At 43.5% G+C, this 23,483-nt stretch overlaps 1 protein-coding gene across 2 annotated transcripts in view; it reads right to left on the bottom strand.

The window, feature by feature from the left end:
• Positions 1-7,084: 7,084 nt before the first annotated feature.
• Positions 7,085-23,483, bottom strand: part of MRPL39 (mitochondrial ribosomal protein L39) — a 121,694-nt gene continuing 105,295 nt past the window's right edge. Inside the window, exons 9-11 of one of the 2 annotated variants that reach the window (XR_011319761.1) lie at positions 19,897-19,986; positions 19,206-19,253; positions 7,085-7,202 (exon numbers count right to left, since the gene is read on the bottom strand). Coding sequence is in view for 1 of the 2 variants with exons in the window: in XM_069760879.1 (XP_069616980.1) it covers positions 7,155-7,202; positions 19,206-19,253 (96 nt within the window). In the remaining variant the exon portion in view is untranslated. The remainder of the gene's footprint in view (positions 7,203-19,205; positions 19,254-19,896; positions 19,987-23,483) is intronic. The other variant, XM_069760879.1, reaches the window with a different exon arrangement.

Below are 23,483 nucleotides of genomic sequence, written 5' to 3'. Positions count from 1 at the left end.
CGCATAGTGAATTAAAAATTACTTGGATTAGAAAACGGTTAAGAACTGTAATGAATGTATTTTGCTGTAATGAGGAACCGGTGAATAATGAACTCATGCCGGGTGTTATTCCAGGGCAAGGCACGAGTGTACTGCGCAGGGCACCATTCAGTGTTCTCTATGGACAGAACGCACCGACACTGCCGCTATGACCCGAGTCCCACATAGAGATAAATGGATGTTCAAAAGTACATTCAGGTAAGCTGTAGTTCTCCGCTTGTTAAGGGTCGACACAACTTGTGCAGCTCCTCGTTTCACACCAGCCAGATTAGTCAACCTCTCATAAAAAAAAGTATTTTTATACTTTTAAAAGAAATCTTATTTCACAGCTTGGTGAACTATGGAGTAACTTCACTTAATTCTGCAGAAGTTATAAGAACTCATTGACCTGGTATTCAAGCATTGAAGACGAAATTAATTATGGGTCCATATACATATAATATGTATATGGTCGCTTCATTAGACAACCATTTAGTAGAGGATTTGTTATGGACTGACCTGTGTTGGAATAGTGGAACTGCAACCACTAGGCGCAACACCGGCATGTAGCATAGTCAGGGGTCGGTACACAGGAGCAGCAACACAGCTAAAGGACAAGCGGGTTGCGTTGCAGGAATAGCAAGTGGATGGTACATAGGAGTAGCAGTATAATCTTCGATGAAGCAGCAGGTGAAAGGAAAGTTTGACTAAAAACTGGGAGCTCAATAATCTCACAAGGAAGGAAGTGCAATTCCAGGTTTAAAGGGAACCTGTCACCTGAATTTAGCGGGACCGGTTTTCGGTCATATGGGCGGAGTTTTCTGGTGTTTGATTCACCCTTTCCTTACCCGCTGGCTGCATACTGGCTGCAATATTGGATTGAAGTTCATTCTCTGTCCTCCATAGTACATGCCTGAGCAAGGCAATCTTGCCTTGCGCAGGCGTGTACTACGGAGGACAGAGAATGAACCCCAAAACTCCACCCATATGACCGAAAACCGGTCCCGCCAAATTCAGGTGACAGGTTCCCTTTAAGTTGGGTGTTTAATCAGGAGATTACGGGGTGGAGTCAATCAGGAACTCGGGGTATAGACAAACAGAAACTTGTATCTGAGTTAGCAAGGAACTGTCCAGCGAGCTGAATAGCTCAGAGAGAAGAGCTGCCGCCTGGTGCGCAAGAATTTCTGGGTTTGAGTCCTGGCAGAGTTGGACCATATCTGGCCTTCAGAACTGCAGTAATTCTTGTAGTCCGTTCCATTAAAGGTTGAAATAGTTTTGCAGGAATACTGGATCACGTAAACAGGATAATTTCTCTCAATCACAAGGAAATAAGGGCATGGTCTCAGCAGCTCATACTACGTCGTTCTTGGGGGAAGCAAGAAGAACTGGCTGTCCTGCTCCTGAAACCAATCCAGGACTCTACGATCCTTGCGGCATGGTGGACTTTCCTTCTGCAGAAAAGAGCTAACATGAAGGGATAAACTTGGTAGAGCAAATGTCCACCCACAGGCATCAGAAGATCCAGGGTGTGACAAGAAAACATATACCACCATCACACCACCTTCACCAGCCTGAACTGTGGACACCTGAGAGTAAGCGTTCATCGATTAATTCCACTTCCCCAAATTTCAGCATTAGGTGACAATTCTGAGAGAACATGTCGATGTTTATTTGTCAACCTCCCAAATAACAGCCCATTCCTCCACAATGGGATTAACAATAAAAAGCTGTAAACCACACTGAAAAAAAAAAAAACTGCATAAGCGTCCATGCAGATGACAAAAAGTAGAAAGACACATAAGCTGTGTGTCCAAACACTGCAATGAATGAATACATGAACTCCACGTAGTTAACATTCTGATAAGAAGGCGTAAACACCATCCAACCACCACAAGGTGATCTCATGTGGACGGAATACTAAAGGCATGCAAGTCCTTATTTGTAGTTGCATTTGATGTGCTGCCCTCTCATCGACCCATCTTTCCCAAAAAAGTTTCATTAGGCGTTAAGCCTGGTTCCTATCTTTCCCCATTTCATTTAAGGCTTGGGCACATGGAGAGGTGAGTTATTAGTCAGGGTCATCCATTTGAGGTCACCTTGATGTGGTTGGATGGCTTTTAACGCCTTTTTGCTCAAAAATGTTAACCCAGTACATTATGTTTTAACAAGTGTAATAATACTGGAGTTTATGTATTCATGAATCGCAGACCGTGTATGTATATGTTTGTATATTGGCCACATGAGGTATTTATGTACCTGTACATTAATTTAATGCTGAAGGTATGAGGTCTCTTTTTTGTGTTGTTGAGATTTAGAAAGTCGCTGACACTGCAAGTCATTTTACAAGCCTGATCTTCAGGGCTATTACCACCTTGCAAAATACACAAAACATTACGGAGGTGACTCATGAAAACTGACTTGACTAAACTGAGAGGTCAACCGGTAAACCGTGCTCAGGTCAGGCGAACAGATGCTGCAGGGGCAGACGGCACACAAGACCACAGCCTGGCTCTCGCTCTTGGAGGATGGCCAGAACATTACCATTCACAGATCTCTGCAAATAAAACGGAATTCCCTCAGTAGCATCATCCTCTGTTATACGGAAAAAGTCAAAATATGAAACATAAGGCGCGGCAGCTGCTAATGCGAAAGTGGTACAAAATAGCTATTAATGGAGACCTGACAGCACAGGGATCAGTACATTGTATGTGCTTTGTATACAGCGTGTGACGGCGTTACAGGAGGCGGCCCACACATCTAGGAAGGTGCAATCTGCCTCCGAGTAAGCAGATGCCACAGAGACACGCAAGGACTACAATGTGACATGTGCGAAGTTCATGTTCTTGTCAGTGAGCAAACTTACAAAATCAGCAAGGGATCAAATACTTATTTCCCCACTGTGTATATATATTTCTCAGTTTCCCATGTGTTGAAAAAAAAAAACGCTTCTGTTATCAATCTGTGATCTGTCTGCAAACTTTTAAAATATTACATTATGTGCATGCAAAAACATGAACTTTCACTTCACGCCAACAGCTCTGGTGAACATTCCTGCCGTTAGCATGCCGACTGCGCACACTCTCAAAACTTGTGACATCTGTGGCCTTGTATTGTGGCAGCCTAAGGCACCCCTGTACAATAATCATGTGTCTAATCAGCATCTGCATGTATCACACCAGTCAGGTGGATGGATTATCTCAGTGGAGAAGGGCTCGCCGGCGCAGGGCAAGAGAAGGGCTCGCCGGCGCAGGGCAGGAGAAGGGCTCGCCGACGCAGAGCAGGAGAAGGGCTCTCCGACGCAGATCAGGAGAAGGGCTCGCCGACGCAGATCAGGAGAAGGGCTCGCCGACGCAGATCAGGAGAAGGGCTCACTAACAGATTAGGAGATGGGTTCACTAACAGATTAGGAGAAGGGCTCACTAACACAGATTAGGAGAAGGGCTCACTAACACAGATTAGGAGAAGGGCTCACTAACACAGATTAGGAGAAGGGCTCACTAACACAGATTAGGAGAAGGGCTCACTAACACAGATTAGGAGAAGGGCTCACTAACAGATTAGGAGAAGAGCTCACTAACAGATTAGGAGAAGTGCTTACTAACACAGATTAGGAGAAGGGCTCACTAACAGATTAGGAGAAGTGCTTACTAACACAGATTAGGAGCGGTGCTCACTAACACAGATTAGGAGAAATGCTCACTAAGGGTACCGTCACACTATACGATTTACCAATGATCACGACCAGCGATACGACCTGGCCGTGATCGTTGGTAAGTCGTAGTGTGGTCGCTGGAGAGCTGTCACACAGACAGCTCTCCAGCGACCAACGATGCCGAGGTCCCCGGGTAACCAGGGTAAACATCGGGTTACTAAGCGCAGGACCGCGCTTAGTAACCCGATGTTTACCCTGGTTACCAGCGTAAAAAACAAACAAACACTACATACTTACATTCCGGTGTCTGTCCCTTGCCGTCTGCTTCCCGCACTCACTGACTGCCGGCCGTAAAGTGAAAGCACAGCGGTGACGTCACCGCTGTGCTCTGCTTTCACTTTACGGCCGTCAGTCACAGTGCGGGAAGCAGACGGCAAGGGACCTGACGGACACCGGAATGTAAGTATGTACTGTTTGTTTTTTTTTACATTTACGCTGGTAACCAGGGTAAACGTCGGGTTACTAAGCGCGGCCCTGCGCTTAGTAACCCGATGTTTACCCTGGTTACAAGCGAACGCATCGCTAGATCGGTGTCACACACACCGATCTAGCGATGACAGTGGGAGATCCAGCGACGAAAGAATGTTCCAAACGATCTGCTACGACGTACGATTCTCAGCAGGATCCCTGATCGCTGCTGCGTGTCAGACACAGCGATATCGTAACGATATCGCTGGAACGTCACGAATCGTACTGTCGTAGCGATCAAAATGGCACTGTGTGACGGTACCCTAACACAGATTAGGAGAAGGGCTCACTAACACAGGAGAAGTGCTCACTAATACAGATTAGGAGAAGAGCTCACTAACACAGATTAGGAGAAGGGCTCACTAACACAGATTAGGAGAAGAGCTCACTAACACAGATTAGGAGAAGTGCTCACTAACACAGATTAGGAGAAGAGCTCACTAACACAGATTAGGAGAAGGGCTCACTAACACAGATTAGGAGAAGGGCTCACTAACACAGATTAGGAGAAGGGCTCACTAACAGATTAGGAGAAGGGCTCACTAACAATAGGAGAAGTGCTTACTAACACAGAATAGGAGAAGGGCTCACTAACACATTAGGAGAAGTGCTCACTAACAGAATAGGAGAAGGGCTCACTAACACAGATTAGGAGAAGGGCTCACTAACACAGATTAGGAGAAGAGCTCACTAACACAGATTAGGAGAAGGGCTCACTAACACAGATTAGGAGAAGGGCTCACTAACACAGATTAGGAGAAGAGCTCACTAACACAGATTAGGAGAAGGGCTCACTAACACAGAATAGGAGAAGGGCTCACTAACACAGATTAGGAGAAGGGCTCACTAACACAGATTAGGAGAAGAGCTCACTAACACAGATTAGGAGAAGAGCTCACTAACACAGATTAGGAGAAGTGCTCACTAACACAGAATAGGAGAAGGGCTCACTAACACAGATTAGGAGAAGTGCTCACTAACAGAATAGGAGAAGGGCTCACTAACACAGATTAGGAGAAGGGCTCACTAACATATTAGGAGAAGGGCTCACTAACACAGAATAGGAGAAGGGCTCACTAACACAGATTAGGAGAAGGGCTCACTAACACAGATTAGGAGAAGGGCTCACTAACAGATTAGGAGAAGTGCTTACTAACACAGATTAGGAGAAGGGCTCACTAACACAGATTAGGAGAAGGGCTCACTAACAGATTAGGAGAAGTGCTTACTAACACAGATTAGGAGAAGGGCTCACTAACAGATTAGGAGAAGTGCTTACTAACACAGATTAGGAGCGGTGCTCACTAACACAGATTAGGAGAAATGCTCACTAACACAGATTAGGAGAAGGGCTCACTAACACAGATTAGGAGAAGTGCTCACTAACACAGATTAGGAGAAGAGCTCACTAACACAGATTAGGAGAAGAGCTCACTAACACAGATTAGGAGAAGGGCTCACTAACAGATTAGGAGAAGGGCTCACTAACACAGATTAGGAGAAGAGCTCACTAACACAGATTAGCAGAAGGGATCACTAACAAATTAGGAGAAGGGCTCACTAACAGATTAGGAGAAGTGCTTACTAACACAGATTAGGAGAAGGGCTCACTAACAGATTAGGAGAAGAGCTCACTAACACAGATTAGGAGAAGAGCTCACTAACAGATTAGGAGAAGGGCTCACTAACAGATTAGGAGAAGTGCTCACTAACACAGATTAGGAGAGGTGCTCACTAACAGATTAGGAGAAGAGCTCACTAACACAGATTAGGAGAAGGGCTCACTACACAGATTAGGAGAAGGGCTCACTAACACAGATTAGGAGAAGGGCTCACTACACAGATTAGGAGAGGTGCTCACTAACAGATTAGGAGAAGGGCTCACTAACACAGATTAGGAGAAGGGCTCACTAACACAGATTAGGAGAAGGGCTCACTACACAGATTAGGAGAAGGGCTCACTACACAGATTAGGAGAAGGGCTCACTAACACAGATTAGAAGAGCTCACTAACAGATTAGGAGAAGCGCTCACTAACACAGATTAGGAGAAGGGCTCACTAACACAGATTAGGAGAAGGGCTCACTAACACAGATTAGGAGAAGGGCTCACTAACACATTAGAAGAGCTCACTAACACAGATTAGGAGAAGAGCTCACTAACACAGCTTCACACAAATTTGTGAACAATATTTGAGAGAAAAGGGCCTTTTGTGTCCATAGAAAAAGTCTTAGATCTTTGAGTTCAACTCTTAAAAAATGGGAGCAGAAATAGAAGTGTTTAGATTTTTGTTCAGTGTATTTCTGGAACTACGCCTGCCCCAAAAATTGGAAATCAAAAAGTATTTTACCATGATACTACAAATTAAACTTTGTTTACACCGCTAAAGGCAAACCCTAACAATGAGAAAATAAAAAGTTACACGTCTGAGAATATGGCAGCGTGAAACAATGGAGGAATTGCTTTTTGTCTTCCATTCCACTAAAGAATTTTTTTTTAAGTGTTCAAATAAGTTTAATGGAGACGTAAAATAACATCCTGCAAAAAAAAAAAAATTAACAAAAAAACAAAGCCTTGTACAGCTATGTCAACACAAAAAAAATAAATAAAAAGTTATTGTTTTTGGGAGATGGGGAATTAAAACGAAACAAAAAAAAACAACAATAACCCAGTAATGATAAGAGGTTAAACGTTATGCAGTAGGCTCCCCCAAGTGGAAGCTGCAGGGTATTGCTGTGATTGTGTTAGGAAGCCTTTGATGCTGGATCCCCCAACCCATCAGAGCCCCCACAGCAGGTGCACAAGGTGGGTCTGCCACCCATGACTGACAATGTAACACATAACCACAAAGAATCAGCAACATGTACATTACAATAAACCGGAGTCTTAAAGGGAAGCAATTTATTTGGAGCTGAAAAAAAAAAAGCAACAAAGAAAAAGCACAATAATGTCTGAATTACACAGCAGCGTCCGTCTCCGGCTCTTGGCTCTGCTTCTCTGTGACCTGTGGGAAAGGAAATATAATCGTAAACATTAGCAAGTAAAATGATAAAGTTGTCATTATATATTCATACCATGAACTGTGTCAGAGCTTCCTGCCAAGGACAGTGGATGGGAGCGGAGGGGACACGGCGGACGGATCTGCAGTAACATGTAACAGATGGCAATGTGCCGGACACCCCGGCCGCCGGCCCAATTAGCGAGCTACGTGCCCCAGCCGCCATCCCAGTATCTTCTCCTGAGTGGCAAATACGGGGCGTCACCAGCCTGTACTCAGGGTATACGGGGCACCGAGAGGAGGATCGTAGGCCGTAACGTGCAGCAAGAAGGGTCCAAAGGTTCCATATGGACGTCCGGGGGGGGGGTCACAGTGACCCTCCTCACATGCCAGCAACTTATATAGGTTAAATTGCCGTAATAGGTTCACAACATGTAACTACTGTGAATACTGGACTCACGGCACCGCTGCACATATTATATGAAGAAAAGCGTACTACACGTCTTCAATGAATTCAAGTATTTCACATCTGACCTCATAACAGCAGGCCTTATTGCCCCCACACACAGTAAAACATCCATTTCCCCCATCGTGAACAACATCTGGCCCCATTGTGTATAACTGTAGGACCCTCACGCCCGTTGTATAACATCTGGCCCCATTTCCCCCATGGTGTATAACATCGGACCCAATTTCCCTCATGGTGTATGACATGCGGCTCCATTTCCCCCATGGTGTATAACATCGGGCCCCACTGCCCCCATGGTGTATGACATCCGGCCCCATTCATGGTGTATGACATCCGGCCCCATTTCCCCCATGGTGTATGACATCGGACCCCATTTCCCCCATGGTGTATGACATCCGGCCCCATTTCCCCCATGGTGTATAACATACGGCCCCATTTCCCCCCATGGTGTATGACATCCGGCCCCATTTCCCCCATGGTGTATAACATCCGGCCCCATTTCCCCCCATGGTGTATGACATCGGGCCCCATTTCCCCCATGGTGTATGACATCGGACCCCATTTCCCCCATGGTGTATGACATCGGACCCCATTTCCCCCATGGTGTATGACATCCGGCCCCATTTCCCCCATGGTGTATAACATCCAGCCCCATTTCCCCCCATGGTGTATGACATCCGGCCCCATTTCCCCCATGGTGTATAACATCCGGCCCCATTTCCCCCCATGGTGTATGACATCGGGCCCCATAGTGTATAACTGTAGGATCCTCACGCCCGGTGTATAACATCTGGTCCCACATCCAGCCTTATTGCCCCCATCCAGCCTTATTGCCCCCATAGTGTATAACTGCTGTTCCCACACCCCCGATGTATAACATCGGGCCCCAATGGTGTATAACATCCAGCCCCTGATCTCCCAGTGTACAACATCTGGCCCCTTTCTCTTGGTATGTAACATCCAGCCCCATCACCCCCAGTGTATAACTAATCATAACCATAATGGTCCACGAGTAGGACAGAGTCCAAAAAGTGTCCTTCAGACCTCTGTCCGGTCATTACACATCAGTATACTAGTGAACAGAATACGCCATTCTATGTTGAGAAGTTCCATTGAAAGTAAAATACCCAGACTTTGTAATGTTTTGGGACCTACGGGTGATGAAGGTCACAGTGTGACATCAGTTAAGCATATACTAAAGTTTAGGAGTTCTTGATGACCAACATGGGCCTCAGCACCAGAAGAACCATGGGCACGCTTGGAGGACAGGAGGGGTAAGGAGTCTGTTGAAAGCCTAGTACAGGTGAGTAAAAGGAAATTTTATTTTTGCTGTTTTTTTTTTCTTTTTTTATATTTTAACCCCTTTCCTGCCCTCAAAAGAATCCAGCAAATCGAATCCCCAAAATTTGGGACATGGCAAGATACGAAATATAGGTTAAACTGAAACACCATGGCGGTTATACAACTACCGACTTTCTGCTCTACGTACCAGTCTTCCTGGCAAATCAGCCCTCATACTTTTCACCGATGAGGGGCAATAGCCCGAAACACCGTGTCTGCAAATTGAGAACCTAGTTTTGCTGTTATTATTAAGACTCGTTAAAGGGTCGATATTGACTTTTAGGATCACTGCATATTTGCATATTTAATTTCCCAGAGGAGCATGCATGGCTTATAAGTCTCCTCACTCTGACATGCTTGGCTTGTCACTCTCCACAAGGATAAACATTACCCCTTCGACACCATGCAACAGAAATTGCCACAACTCACCCACCGGTCCAAAAGTGGAGCTCCCTGCTGGGACTTTACAACTTAAAAGTCCTACATTGGGGAATCAATACATTTACTGTGTTTTTTGGAGCTCCTCACTTTGTAAACACATCTTTATTCTTTTTTTTTCTTTAAGATGCTTATTCTTTTAAAAGTATGTAATTAATTGATTTAATTTGCTTTGCGGTGCCCACTTTCTCCCAATATTTGTTTGCCACTACCCTGGCAATCGCCCCTTGATGAAGCAGGGCGAAACGCCAGTTGGAGTGTAGAGACATATGGTCTGACCATCATCTCCAGCAGTGATTACAATAATGAGGACCAACTCCTACTTGCACTTACCATCACTATGGCTACACTCATTTATACTTCATGCTTTAGTAGCCTCGATGTACTAATACGGCTATGCTGCATCACTCATTATATATACATAGGTCTGCCAATTTTGTGTCCTATTTTTGGAGGCACCTTGTGTTTTGAATTATCCTGACATTTATATATGCATATTTGATAAAAAGCATTTTTTAGGGATTCTTTTGTCCTCACGTCTTTCTGCCCTGGTTGAGGTTTCTTCTTCCCTGGGCTGAGAATGGCAGCATTATAAGGAGAATTTCAGCACACCCATGTGGGCATATTTATGTAATTTTGCACACAGTATCAATAACAAAGAAGGTTCTAGTCAATAGAAAATAAAATCACGGATGATAAATCCATCCAAGGTAATGAATGTAGAAATGGTGAATCACAATGCCGGGTGTCCAGGGCTATGGAGAGCGGTGTGCCGGCTGGAGCGCTCTGCACTCAGCTGATGACAGGTCACATTCCACTCAATCAATTCTTGTTTACAGACACAGTGAAATTCAGACTCCTTGTCAATACGATTTCGGCCTCCAGCTATTGTTCCCGCTCTCTCCAGTCTGAAGAGCGACTTCAACAAACCTGAGAAAATCTCAGAGCGGATTATTGAGATGACTGGGAGAAAGCCGAGGCTGGAAATCCTCATTGTCCTCCATCGATATATGTCATGCAGATTATACAGGATCCATATCATTACAGCGCGGCAGCACGGACGTGAACAGATATTTAGCTGGTGAATGCTTATCCAGTATATGAAGCACCACTCCGTACCAGGCGAGGCTTCGCAGCTACTGCTATAGGGGACTTCATGGGTTGTGAAGATCGACCATTTCACGTCTTCTCTGCAACCCCGCACAATAATTCCATCCTGGGGTGCATATATTACATGGTGTGTGCATACTATATGTGCATTCACTAAGACCAAAAGGGAACCCACTGCTACCTTACAAAAAGAAGTGCTACTCAGTGTTTATACGGCATAACAAAGATTATACAGAGTCATCTCCTCTCCGTAGGTTAGGGGATAACTTCCCAACCACTGGGACTCCCACCGATCCCCCCCGGGACTGTGTGAGTGTAGTCATGGTGTCAATCATGCACACCTTTGATTCACTCATTCTTACTGGGACCACCAGATACAGCCATATGCAGCATTTGGCCGGTTTACGGCCCACCCATAAGTATGAATGGAGCAGAGGTGCACACGATCGCCCACCACTCCATTCACACACAGCTCTTCAGAGTCCCAACGGTCTGACCCCTGCTATCATATGGAGAAGGTCCACACTTGGTACAACCCCTTTATATTGACTAGGAGTCCTCTGTTATTACTGTCTGCCCCTGAGTGAAAAGCTGTGACATCACAAGTAGGTTTCAGTCAGCAATCTGCCGTGACATCACAAAGGGGTTTTACTGAGGTAGTTTGCTGTGACACATGATGTGGAATTTAGCAAATTAATAGTTGCCCACTGTAGTGACATCATAATTTTGCATTACTCAAGCTCATTAGGACATCACCAGTGGGTTTCATTCACGCAGCTCACTATGACATCACCAATGGTTTTCATTCACGCAGCTCACTACGACATCACCAGTGGCTTTCATTCACGCAGCTCACTATGACATCACCGGTGGTTTTCATTCACGCAGCTCATTAGGACATCACCAGTGGTTTTCATTCACGCAGCTCACTACGACATCACCAGTGGCTTTCATTCACGCAGCTCACTACGTCATCGCCAGTGGCTTTTTCATTCACGCAGCTCACTATGACATCACCAGTGGCTTTCATTCACGCAGCTCACTATGACATCACCGGTGGTTTTGATTCACGCAGCTCATTAGGACATCACCAGTGGTTTTCATTCACGCAGCTCATTAGGACATCACCAGCGGTGTTTATTCACGCAGCTCACTATGACATCACCAGTGGTGTTTATTCACACAGCTCACTATGACATCACCAGTGGTGTTTATTCACGCAGCTCACTACGACATCACCAGTGGTATTCATTCACACAGCTCACTATGACATCATCAGTGGTTTTCATTCACGCAGCTCACTACGACATCACCAGTGGTTTTCATTCACGCAGCTCACTACGACATCACCAGTGGCTTTCATTCACGCAGCTCACTACGTCATCGCCAGTGGCTTTTTCATTCACGCAGCTCACTATGACATCACCAGTGGCTTTCATTCACGCAGCTCACTATGACATCACCGGTGGTTTTCATTCACGCAGCTCATTAGGACATCACCAGTGGTTTTCATTCACACAGCTCACTATGACATCACCAGTGGTGTTTATTCACGCAGCTCACTACGACATCACCAGTGGTTTTCATTCACGCAGCTCACTATGACATCATCAGTGGTTTTCATTCACGCAGCTCACTACGACATCACCAGTGGTTTTCATTCACGCAGCTCACTATGACATCAGTCGTTTTCATTCACACAGCTCATTAGGACATCACCAGCGGCTTTCATTCACGCAGCTCACTACGTCCTCACCAGTGGCTTTCATTCACGCAGCTCACTATGACATCACCAGTGGCTTTCATTCACGCAGCTCACTACGTCATCACCAGTGGTTTTCATTCACGCAGCTCACTATGACATCACCAGTGGCTTTTTCATTCACGCAGCTCACTACGACATCACCGGTGGTTTTCATTCACGCAGCTCATTAGGACATCACCAGTGGCTTTTTCATTCACGCAGCTCACTACGACATCACCAGTGGGTTTCATTCACGCAGCTCACTACGTCCTCACCAGTGGCTTTCATTCACGCAGCTCACTATGACATCACCAGTGGCTTTCATTCACGCAGCTCACTACGTCATCACCAGTGGTTTTCATTCACGCAGCTCACTATGACATCACCAGTGGCTTTTTCATTCACGCAGCTCACTACGACATCACCGGTGGTTTTCATTCACGCAGCTCATTAGGACATCACCAGTGGCTTTTTCATTCACGCAGCTCACTACGACATCACCAGTGGCTTTCATTCACGCAGCTCACTACGTCATCACCAGTGGTTTTCATTCACGCAGCTCACTATGACATCACCAGTGGCTTTCATTCACGCAGCTCACTACGTCATCACCAGTGGTTTTCATTCACGCAGCTCACTATGACATCACCAGTGGCTTTTTCATTCACGCAGCTCACTACGACATCACCAGTGGGTTTCATTCACGCAGCTCACTATGACATCACCGGTGGTTTTCATTCACGCAGCTCATTAGGACATCACCAGTGGTTTTCATTCACGCAGCTCACTACGACATCACCAGTGGTTTTCATTCACGCAGCTCACTACGACATCACCAGTGGTTTTCATTCACGCAGCTCACTACGACATCACCAGTGGTTTTCACTCACGCAGCTCACTATGACATCACCAATGGTTTTCATTCACGCAGCTCACTACGACATCACCAGTGGTTTTCATTCACGCAGCTCACTACGACATCACCAGTGGTTTTCATTCACGCAGCTCACTACGACATCACCAGTGGCTTTCATTCACGCAGCTCACTACGTCATCGCCAGTGGCTTTTTCATTCACGCAGCTCACTATGACATCACCAGTGGTTTTCAGTCTTGCAACTCACTACAACATCACCAGTGGTTTTCATTCACACAGCTCACTATGACATCACCAGTGATTTTTATTTGTCGCTCACTAGGATATCACCAGTGGTTTTCAGTCTTGCATTTACCAAAAATGGAATGAGGCCTACACTGAACACAGTACCTACAGTCAAATATGGTGGAGATTCAATGATGTTTTGGGGTTGTTTTGCTGCCTCTAGCACTGGGTGCCTTGACTATGTGCAAGGCATCATTAAATCTGAAGATTATCAAAGGATTTTGGGTCGCAATATAGTGCCCAGTGTCAGAAAGCTGAGTTTGCAGTGGTTTTCATTCACGCAGCTCACTATGACATCACCAGCAGTTTCCATTCACACAGCCCACTATGACATCACCAGTGGCTATCATTCACGCAGCTCACTACGACATCACCAGTGTTTTTCATTCACGCAGCTCACTACGACATCACCAGCAGTTTCCATTCACGCAGCTCACTATGACATCTCACCAGTGGTTTTCACTCACGCTGCTCACTACGACATTACAAGACCATTTCACTCTGGAAAAGTAGTGACATCACAAATGGGTGAAATGAAATTGAACGGTGGGTTTCCATCAGTTAAGTGGCTGTGACATCACAACTCTCTAAAGAAAAGCCAAACTCATTCCCACCTGTATTCAACAATCACTGGTAGATTAGTGACTGGTGAGGGACTTTCACAATCATGAATGAGGCGACAGGACAGGTACCACACTTGTTTATAGCATCCTGTGTACAAAAGTCCTCAAACAATTTAGAGGCTGACAAAAAGGGCAACTAAAAATGTGCTGACGGGTCTAAAGGGCAAGTATGAGAGATCGGAAATTCTTCATATCCAACCATGTTATGGAGGTACCCCAGAGGGTTTAACGTGAACCTGATACGTGCTGCTCAATCCATAGCCACCGTGTAGAAGGCACTGGCTGTATTACCTCAGACAAGTTTGGCTCTGAAAAACTGCGGCGTTATAGAGAGAAAAAGCAGGCGAGTGTCCGGTGGCTTCACCACGCCGCTGCCTTGTCTGACAGGTCGAGCACATATAGACCTGTCAATCCAGGGCAGCTGGCCCTAATAATAATAGCCTACTATGCCAGTGAAATGTTAGCCTATAACTACTCATGTATTGATTTATCTTGTTCTTCTTGTGCACATAGTAATTTAGACAGCAAAACCATGAAGGGACAAGGAGTAAAGAAACACGTGTGACACAAACTAGAAAATGTATAATACCTGGGATTCCTCAAATTACCTCTCTTAAGCTGCATTTACACTGAAAGTTTATTGTGAACGACATGTCTTAAATTGGCTCGTTTCACAATTATCTTGTTACGCAAACAGGCTACCCTCAACCGATGAACAAACAAAACGCTCGTTCATAGGGTGAAATGATCTTTTGTGCAAAAAAATCAACGTACTCGGCGAAGGATCATCAAGTGTAAACAGGACTCGTGCCGCCGAAAACCATAGCATCCTGCACACACTGAGCAATCTATTACAAAATGATGACTCGAATGACAGCTTTACATACCTTCAGCATTCCCATATGGCCATCACCTGTTTGCCTTGTCAAGTGCTCATTTGTGGAATCGTCAGCGTTCAGAAAGTGTTTGCGACCATCAGGTGTGTTATGCAGAGGCCGTGCTGGCACACAGCTCCATACAGTGCTGAGCCCTATCCCACAACTGTTCTAAGGCAGCATATGGCAAGAACCACTCAACTAAGTAATGATAAAAGACAGACAGTCCAGTACTTTAAGACACGAAGGTTAGTCATTTGGATAATAGCTAGAACCTTCAATTGCAGTCATGAAAACTTTCAGTCGCCATGATTAACACTACAGAAAAGGAAAATCAACAATTCCTTCTGCTGTAGAGGATAAGTTCATCAGAGTCATGGCCTCCAAAAAATGTAAATTGACAGAATCTCAGAAAACAGCTCTCATAAATGATCGAGTAGCAGACACATCTTAACCTCAGCTCCAGAGGAGACTGAAAAAGAGGCCTTTATGGTTGTTTAGCTACAAAGACGCCACTACTGAGGACCGCAAACAAGAAGAGATTTGTTTTGGCCAAGCAATACAAGGACTGGGCATTAGATCAGGGTAAATCTGCACTGTGATCTTTGGTGTGCTTGGAAAATATGTTCGAGTCCATGCGGCTGCATGTCTCAGGGCTATTCAATAGCTGCAACAAATGCATGGATTGCCTGTTTGCTGGGCAATCCCTGCATGTGTTGCGGACTCGAACATATTTTTCGAGCACACTGAAAACACATGGTTAGCACCCGAGCATGGTCGGATAACACCTTATCCAAGCATGTTCACTCATCACTATACTCAGCTCCTCTGGAAACTTTTTGATCAGGACTATATATGATAGCATTGCCTTTTGTAGAGATTTATCTCTAATAAGTGAAAATCCACATTTTGGAACCTTTTTAAAGAGACATGATTTTTTTAAAAAACCGATTACTACTTTTTATTTTTTTTTTATTTTTAAGCATTAAGGGGAATTTGTCTTCCTCTCCCATCTTAGTGCGGAGCTTCCATTTCGTCTTTTTATAATGAAATTTACAAGGTTTTGTTACAGATAAATAATATCTATAATACACTCTCTAAGCTTTTTCCTGTGGGCTCAAGAAAAAAAGATAAAACTAAGCCAGACGTCTCCTAAGTTGGCAGTCAATAGCATTCACCACTTACTATGTGAGCGCCGCTCTTGTAGCTATGTCTTATGGAACAAAGAAACTTCTGCAAGAGATATATAAGCCTGGCACAAAAAAGCTCTAAATTTGGATGTGACCATGATCTCCGCTCGCGGCAAAACTTAACTGCTTTTATAAGTTTCTACAGCCATGTATCCCGCCCCAGTTACAAAAAAGTTACATCTCAGCCCGCTCACGACTATACGCATACACTGCACCTTTAAAAGCAGAAGAATATAAAAAATCATGTATTATAACCACCCGAGGGAACACGTTCTACGAGATCCCAGGGTCTACACATGGCTCTGCATTTCCATGCATAATTGACAAAAACCTGCCCTGTTGGGCCCATTTCCTTTCCCATGGGAACATGTTCAGATCATCATGTTATAAAGCAAAATTCAATGTATCAGGAAACACTGTAACTGATCAAAATCCTCATGCAAAATAAATATTAAAAAAACACAACCAGAAGAACGAATATAAAATAACTCATCATATACATTCAAAGGCCCCAATTCATCACTGCCTTTGCGCCCATTTTCGGTCTAGTTTTTTGCGTTTTGCACCTTTTTTTTTTTTTTTGTACACCATTCATTATTCTATTTGCACCTTTTTTTTTTTTAAAGTTTATTTTATATTTACTTGCCTATTTTTTCTCTTTTTGTTTTCCGCCTTGGAGCCAGAGCTTAGTAATTCCAGATGTTTTCGACTGATTCATCAATTGTGTTTTGTTTTTTTGTTTTTTTTCGCTCATCTCTAGGCAGGACATAATCCACTTCACGCTCGATTAAGGATACATCTGTTATGGAGCAGGTGTCGGCTGTATTATACAGCCAGCTGCCAGTACCAGCAGTGAGCGGAGCTAGCTCCCATCAGTGAGCGGAGCTAGCTGCTATTGCTGGTGTTTAACCACTTACTTGCCCCTGACAGCACTTAAGTGGCACAATCCTCTTAGGGCGTCTGTTCTGAAATCCATTTCTCACTCTGATCCCTGCTGCATAATTGTGATCCATACCGTTTAACCACTTAAATGCTGCTGTCAATCACTTGCAGTGGAACTTATGTTGTGCCATCCTGGTGACTTGTCCTAACTTGGATCGCCCAACTTGGAGTGTCACCGTAACTGCATGACAAGAGCATTCAAGGTTTGGGCGCCCATTTTCCACCTGCGTGGTGATTGTGGGGTTCTGGACGGTTGAAGTGGCAACCAGAAGTCTGATGATGTACTTGGTACTCCTGTGAATACCAGCCATAGGCTAGGGTACAAAAATCTACAGCATAGGTCCACTAGGGCAGTGGTCCCCAACTCCAGTCCTCAAGGCCCACCAACAGGTCATGTTTTCAGGATTTCCTTTGCATTGCACAGATGATGCAATTATTACCTGGGCAAGACTAAGGAAATCCTGAAAACATGACCTGTTGGTGGGCCTTGAGGACTGGAGTTGGGGACCTCTGCACTAGGGTTACTAAAGATCAAGTAAAAAAAAGAAAAAAATACTCATGTTTTTAAAAAAAAATACCACTTTTCCCTTCTGAAAGATGGGACTTGTACGGTACAACCATACGGGATATGCTAAGTAATATTAACGTGTGTGTGTGTGTGTGTGTGTGTGTGTGTGTGTGTGTGTGTGTGTGTGTGTGTGTGTGTGTGTATATATATACATATATATATATATATGTATATATATATATATACACATATACATATACACACACAATATATATATATAATTAAAAAAAAAGTTAATATTACTAAGCATATCCCGTATGGTTGTACAGTACAAGTGCAAAGAAAAAAGAAAAAAAGCCAGCTCACCATATCCAGCAGAGCACGGAACCAAGTCCTGACACGATGCGAACCAATGGAAAAAAAAAACCACGATGTTCCAGCTCCAAAAGGTAAAATAAACAAACTTTATTGGGAAAATATAAAAACATGAAAAATCATGAGCTCCATGAAGACAACACCATGACTTGCGTGAGTTTGGCTACGCGTTTCGACCGGAAAGGTCTTTGTCAAAGCACATCTACCAAGATTCCTGTAAGAATACAAAGAACCCTTCTGCCAATCAGGTAACTACAAAAAGGTCACCAGGTCATGGTGTTGTCTTCATGGAGCTCATGATTTTTCATGTTTTTATATTTTGTTTGTTTATTTTACCTTTTGGAGCTGGAACATCGTGTTTTTTTTGTACAGTACAAGTCCCATCTATCAAAATAGAAAGTTTTTGAAATCAAAATACAAAGTTGAAAACAAAATAAAAATGTAGGTTCCAGAATTGCTGTTTTTTGGTCACTGAACCTCCTCCCCAAAACACGATTAAAGCTCAAAAATCACCCCAAAATAAAAACTTCAATTCGGCACGCAAAAAAAAAAAAAAATACCATGCCCTGACACAGTCACACACCGCTATTTCACCAGAAAACCTAAAGTGACGAGTTACAGAAAATGTTGACAAATCAACATTTTTTAATTTTTCACAAAGTTCAGATTTTTTTTTAAACCTCTAAAATAATAATAATAAAAAACCAAACTATATAAAAGTTTGGTATCGTCGTAATAGTACCGACCTGGAGACATGTATACTGCTCACTGAATGCCGTAAAAACAAAACCCAAAAAACAATGGTGAAATTGCTTTTTTTTTTTTCCATCATTTCATCCCACGTGGAGTTTTTTTCTGAGCGATGTCACTTATAGGTGATGGGGACAATAGAAATGTTTCTAATATCGTAGAAAGCAGAATTTTGAGTAATAATCACCTGGCGCCATTCCGCTCCTGTGATTTTCGGTAGCAGAGGAGATTTTAGATGTTCTTTTACTACAAACTGTCGCGTTTTACATTCCGGGGTAATAAACCTGAGGAACGATCCTCCTGCATCGCCAGTAACACAAAGCAGTAAAAGGCCGGGCCGCCGTCCGGTAGCCGCTTTATGGCCGCTCTTATCCCCTCTAATTTCTCTCTCTGATAGTTTATTTCATTAATCCTGGCACAACAAACAAGTCACTGGTTCTGGTGCGTTTTCAGAGGATTTTATTGCCGCTTGCGCCATCTTACCAGTTTCTGGGCTCTCCATCGTAATTTTTTCCACACGGTGTGATGAGCCTGTGGCAAAAATGCGACAATTAGTCACAGTATTATCCAAGCGAGCAACAAATGCCAATGCAAAGCTGTAACCCTCCGCCTCATGTGTACTGGGGCTGATATGCTCCTTTACGGTTCTATAGAGACTGGCGGTCAGGGGTCCATGCACTGTGAGTAGGTATATGGTGGGCACTGGTATGTGTCATGTCTATAATATATAAAGGGCACTGGTATATATCAGGTCTATGATATATAGGGGGCACTGGTATATGTCATGTCTATAATATATAGGGGCACTGGTATGTGTCATGTCTATAATATATAGGGGGCACTGGTATATGTCAGGTCTATGATATATAGGTGGGCACTGGTATATGTCATGTCTATGATAATACAGTCATGGCCAAAAGTATTGACACCCCTGCAATTTGTCAGATAATACTCAGTTTCTTCCAGAAAATGATTGCAAACACAAATTCTTTGTTATTATTATCTTCATTTAATTTGTCTTAAATAAAAAAACACAAAAAGAATTGTCCTAAAGCCAAATTGAATATAATTCCACACCAAACATAAAAAAGGGGGTGGACAAAAGTATTGGCACTGTTCGAAAAATCATGTGATGCTTCTCTAATTAGTGTAATTAACAGCACCTGTAACTTACCTGTGGCACCTAACAGGTGTTGGCAATAACTAAATCACACTTGCAGCCAGTTGACATGGATTAAAGTTGACTCAACCTCTGTCCTGTGTCCTTGTGTGTACAACATTGAGCATGGAGAAAAGAAAGAAGACCAAAGAACTGTCTGAGGACTTGAGAAACCAAATTGTGAGGAAGCATGAGCAATCTCAAGGCTACAAGTCCATCTCCAGAGACCTGAATGTTCCTGTGTCTACTGTGCGCAGTGTCACCAAGAAGTTTAAAGCCCATGGCACTGTGGCTAACCTCCCTAGATGTGGACGGAAAAGAAAAATTGACAAGAGATTTCAACGCAAGATTGTGCGGATGTTGGATAAAGAACCCCGACTAACATCCACACAAGTTCAAGCGGCCCTGCAGTCCGAGGGTACAACAGTGTCAACCCGTATTATCCGTCGGCGTCTGAATGAAAAGGGGCTGTATGGTAGGAGACCCAGGAAGACCCCACTTCTTACCCCGAGACATAAAAAAACCAGGCTGGAGTTTGCCAAAACTTACCTGAAAAAGCCTAAAACGTTTTGGAAGATTGTTCTCTGGTCAGATGAGACAAAAGTAGAGCTTTTTGGGCAAAGGCATCAACATAGAGTTTACAGGAGAAAAAAAGAGGCATTCAAAGAAAAGAACACGGTCCCTACAGTCAAACATGGCGGAGGTTCCCTGATGTTTTGGGGTGGCTTTGCTGCCTCTGGCACTGGACTGCTTGACCGTGTGCATGGCATTATGAAGTCTGAAGACTACCAACATATTTTGCAGCATAATGTAGGGCCCAGTGTGAGAAAGCAGGGTCTCCCTCAGAGGTCATGGATCTTCCAGCAGGACAATGACCCAAAACACACTTCAAAAAGCACTAGAAAATGGTTTGAGAGAAAGCACTGGAGACTTCTAAGGTGGCCGGCAATGAGTCCAGACCTGAATCCCATAGAACACCTGTGGAGAGATCTAAAAATGGCAGTTTGGAGAAGGCACCCTTCAAATATCAGGGACCTGGAGCAGTTTGCCAAAACTCATTGATGGTTACCGGAAGCAGTTGGTCGCAGTTATTTTGGCTAAAGGTTGTGCAACCAAGTATTAGGCTGAGGGTGCCAATACTTTTGTCTGGCCCATTCTTGGAGTTTTGTGTGAAATGATCAATGTTTTGCATCATTCTCTTTTGTGTTTTTTCATTTAAGACAAATTAAATGAAGATAATAATGCCAAATAATTTGTGATTGCAATCATTTTCAGGAAGAAAATGAGTATTATCTGACAGAATTGCAGGGGTGTCAATACTTTTGGCCATGACTGTATATGGGTGGGCACTGGAATGTGTCATATCTATAATATATAGGGGGCACTGGTATGTGTCAGGTCTATAATATATAGGTGGGCACTGGTATATGTCATGTCTATAATATATAGGTGGGCACTGGTATGTGTCATGTCTATAATATATAGGTGGGCACTGGTATGTGTCAGGTCTATAATATATAGGGGCACTGGTATGTGTCAGGTCTATAATATATAGGGGGCACTGGTATGTGTCAGGTCTATAATATATAGGTGGGCACTGGTATGTGTCATATCTATAATATATAGGGGGCACTGGTATGTGTCAGGTCTATAATATATAGGGGACACTGGTATATGTCAGGTCTATAATATATAGGGGGCACTGGTATATGTCATGTCTATAATATATAGGTGGGCACTGGTATGTGTCATGTCTATAATATATAGGGGACACTGGTATATGTCATATCTATAATATATAGGGGCACTGGTATGTGTCAGGTCTATAATATATAGGGGACACTGGTATATGTCAGGTCTATAATATATAGGGGGCACTGGTATATGTCAGGTCTATAATATATAGGGGGCACTGGTATGTGTCAGGTCTATAATATATAGGGGCACTGGTATGTGTCAGGTCTATAATATATAGGGGCACTGGTATGTGTCAGGTCTATAATATATAGGGGGCACTGGTATATGTCAGGTCTATAATATATAGGGGGCACTGGTATATGTCATATCTATAATATATAGGGGCACTGGTATGTGTCAGGTCTATAATATATAGGGGCACTGGTATGTGTCAGGTCTATAATATATAGGGGCACTGGTATGTGTCAGGTCTATAATATATAGGGGGCACTGGTATGTGTCAGGTCTATAATATATAGGTGGGCACTGGTATGTGTCAGGTCTATAATATATAGGGGGCACTGGTATATGTCATATCTATAATATATAGGGGGCACTGGTATGTGTCAGGTCTATAATATATAGGGGACACTGGTATATGTCAGGTCTATAATATATAGGGGGCACTGGTATGTGTCATGTCTATAATATATAGGGGACACTGGTGTATGTCAGGTCTATAATATATAGGGGGCACTGGTATGTGTCAGGTCTATAATATATAGGTGGGCACTGGTATATGTCATGTCTATAATATATAGGGGGCACTGGTATATGTCATGTCTATAATATATAGGGGGCACTGGTATATGTCATATCTATAATATATAGGGGGCACTGGTATGTGTCAGGTCTATAATATATAGGGGACACTGGTATATGTCATGTCTAATATATAGGGGCACTGGTATATGTCATGTCTAATATATAGGGGCACTGGTATATGTCATGTCTATAATATATAGAGGAACTGGTATATATGTCAGGTCTATAATATATAGGTGGGCACTGGTATATGTCAGGTCTATGATATATAGGGGGCACTAGTATATATGTCAGGTCTATGATATATAGGGGGCACTAGTATATATGTCAGGTCTATAATATATAGGGGGCACCGGTATATGTCAGGTCTATAATATATAGGTGGGCACTGGTATATGTCAGGTCTATGATATATAGGGGGCACTAGTATATATGTCAGGTCTATGATATATAGGGGGCACTAGTATATATGTCAGGTCTATAATATATAGGGGGCACTGGTATATGTCAGGTCTATGATATATAGGGGGCACTAGTATATATGTCATGTCTATAATATATAGGGGGCACTGGTATATGTCAGGTCTATGATATATAGGGGGCACTAGTATATATGTCATGTCTATAATATATAGGGGGCACTGGTATATGTCAGGTCTATGATATATAGGGGGCACTGGTATACGTCAGGTCTATAATATATAGGTGGGCACTGGTCTATGTCATGTCTATAATATATAGGGGCACTGGTATATGTCAGGTCTATAATATATAGGTGGGCACTGGTCTATGTCAGGTCTATAATATATAGGTGGGCACTGGTATATGTCATGTCTATAATATATAGGGGCACTGGTATGTGTCAGGTATAGAATATATAGGTAGGCACTGGTCTATGTCAGGTCTATAATATATAGGCGGGCACTGGTATATGTCAGGTCTATGATATATAGGTGGGCACTGGTATATGTCAGATCTATGATATATAGGGGGCACTAGTATATATGTCAGGTCTATAATATATAGGGGCACTGGTATATGTCAGGTCTATGATATATAGGGGGCACTGGTATACGTCAGGTCTATGATATATAGGGGGC

This window comes from Ranitomeya imitator, chromosome 3 (assembly GCF_032444005.1).
Source record: "Ranitomeya imitator isolate aRanImi1 chromosome 3, aRanImi1.pri, whole genome shotgun sequence".
In the NCBI taxonomy this organism is placed as follows: Eukaryota; Metazoa; Chordata; class Amphibia; order Anura; family Dendrobatidae; genus Ranitomeya; species Ranitomeya imitator.
This window is presented reverse-complemented; position numbering and strand designations above follow the sequence as displayed.